Source organism: Carlito syrichta, unplaced genomic scaffold (genome assembly GCF_000164805.1).
Source record: "Carlito syrichta isolate Samal-C Ts95f unplaced genomic scaffold, Tarsius_syrichta-2.0.1 Scaffold126530, whole genome shotgun sequence".
Lineage (NCBI taxonomy): Eukaryota > Metazoa > Chordata > Mammalia > Primates > Tarsiidae > Carlito > Carlito syrichta.
Genome location: NW_007070626.1, coordinates 1 through 1,726, shown reverse-complemented (window position 1 = coordinate 1,726; position 1,726 = coordinate 1). Strand labels below are relative to the sequence as shown.

The 1,726-nt window shown below is 62.1% G+C and overlaps 1 protein-coding gene across 1 annotated transcript in view; it reads right to left on the bottom strand.

Moving 5' to 3' along the window:
- Nucleotides 1–1,599, bottom strand: part of CCND2 (cyclin D2) — a gene marked incomplete at its 5' end in the record, with an annotated part of 32,645 nt that extends 31,046 nt beyond the window's left edge. The window contains 3 exons of the mRNA XM_021707856.1: nt 805–1,020; nt 1,252–1,364; nt 1,459–1,599. Of these exons, the coding sequence (XP_021563531.1) occupies nt 805–1,020; nt 1,252–1,364; nt 1,459–1,599 (470 nt within the window). The remainder of the gene's footprint in view (nt 1–804; nt 1,021–1,251; nt 1,365–1,458) is intronic.
- Nucleotides 1,600–1,726: the final 127 nt, after the last annotated feature.

Here is a 1,726-nt window from a genome sequence, read left to right as displayed (position 1 = left end):
TCAGCAGCGCAGAGAAAGGTGTGCAAACCGCCGGGTGGACCCCCGGAGCCGCCCTTCCGTCCAGCACTGCTGCACTGGGGCGGTCTCCCATGGGAAGCTGGGGGTTGGGGGGTGACACCGGGTGGGAAAACGCCTGCCTCCCTGGCAGAAACGCAGAGTCAAGACAGGACCCCTGGGGTTGTACAGAGGTCACAGGCCCACTGGAGCCGGGAACCCAGGCCTCAGACTCCTTAAGTAAAAGGCCACAGTTTGACCTTGTGGGGGGGGGATCAGTGAGCTGATATTTAGTGAACAGCTACTACGTGTAGATAGCTTGAGACTTTATGGATGTGCCAGACGCGACCTGTGGACTCCAGGATTTTTAGGAGACACCCCACACCACGTTCCTGTCACGGGAATACATTCCCGGAATGTGAGCAGCCAGGCTATTTTTCTTTCTTTCTTTCTTTTTTGTCATTTGAGATGCTGGAGCTTAATTCAAACAAGGTCGCTGCTCATGAATATATTGCCACGCTGGCCCTACTGTGTGCCCAACTGCCAGTGAAATCTCCCCAGCGTGCTTTCCCACGGGGTCGCCTTCACGGGCTGGGTCTCCGAGCTCGGCCCGAGGCCTGGCACACAGTAGGTACGCAAAACGCAGGCCGGCCTCTCCGAGTAAGAGAGCGGGCTCTGGGCCGGGTGAAAAATCCTGGAGGTGGGGCGGCTCTGGACCCCAGCGCCCGCTGGGGAAGTGGTGGGCCCCAGGCTCGCTGCTGGCCAGCCGCAGGCCGCAAGGAAGGACAGAGGAGGAGCACCAGGCATTACCAGCAGCTCCTGCGGCTTGATGGAGTTGTCGGTGTAGATGCACAGCTTCTCGGCGGTCAGCGGGATGGTCTCCTTGAGCTTGGACGCCAGGAACATGCAGACGGCACCCAGCAGCTGCAGATGGGACTTCGGAGTCGGGACCCCGGCCAAGAAGCGGTCCAGGTAGTTCATGGCCAGAGGGAAGACCTCCTCTTCGCACTTCTGCTCCTCGCAGACCTACGTCGGGGGCGGGAGGCGATTGGGTTGGGGGGCCAGGGAGGAGCCCCAGAAGAGAAAAGGAATGGGGGGGAGCGTCATCTACAGAAAAAAATCCATTTTTTGGCGGGGCGTGGGAGGGGGAGGGGAGTCGAATGCGCGACGCGAAGAAAGAGGAAAACGGGGGTGGATGGGAACAGCCCACCCGCGCTCGGGGGCTCCCGGGGAGCCAGGAGAAGGGGGCGAACTCACGGCCCCGGGCGGGGAGGCCGGGAAACGCGCAGTGGCTGCCGCGGCCCCGCGACGCGCCCTCGGCGACTCCGTCGCGCACTCGAGCTCGCTCGCTCTTTTTTGGATTTCGTCATCTTTTCAAAAAATCGGTAAAAATATTCTGGGGGCTCCGGGGGTCTACTTCTTGGCCCCATCCGGACCCCCGGATCCCGCCCTATCATTCCCGACAATTGGAAAAATTGTCCGGGGGTGTCCCCGCGGCGCAGGGGCCGCTATCGGGGGGCGGGTGGAGAGAGGTGGGGAGGAGGGGGGAGGCGAGAAGGAAGCGCGCCGCAGCCTCGGCGGCCGCCGCCGGAGCAGGGGGGACGGCTTCAAAAAATAATTAAAAATCGAGGAAACACCCCAGAAAAGCCCTTTTGGCGTGAAAACCCCCAAGAGGACCCAGGCTCCCCGACACGGAGGTTTCGGGGGCCAGCAAGGCCCGTCCCTCGGCCCC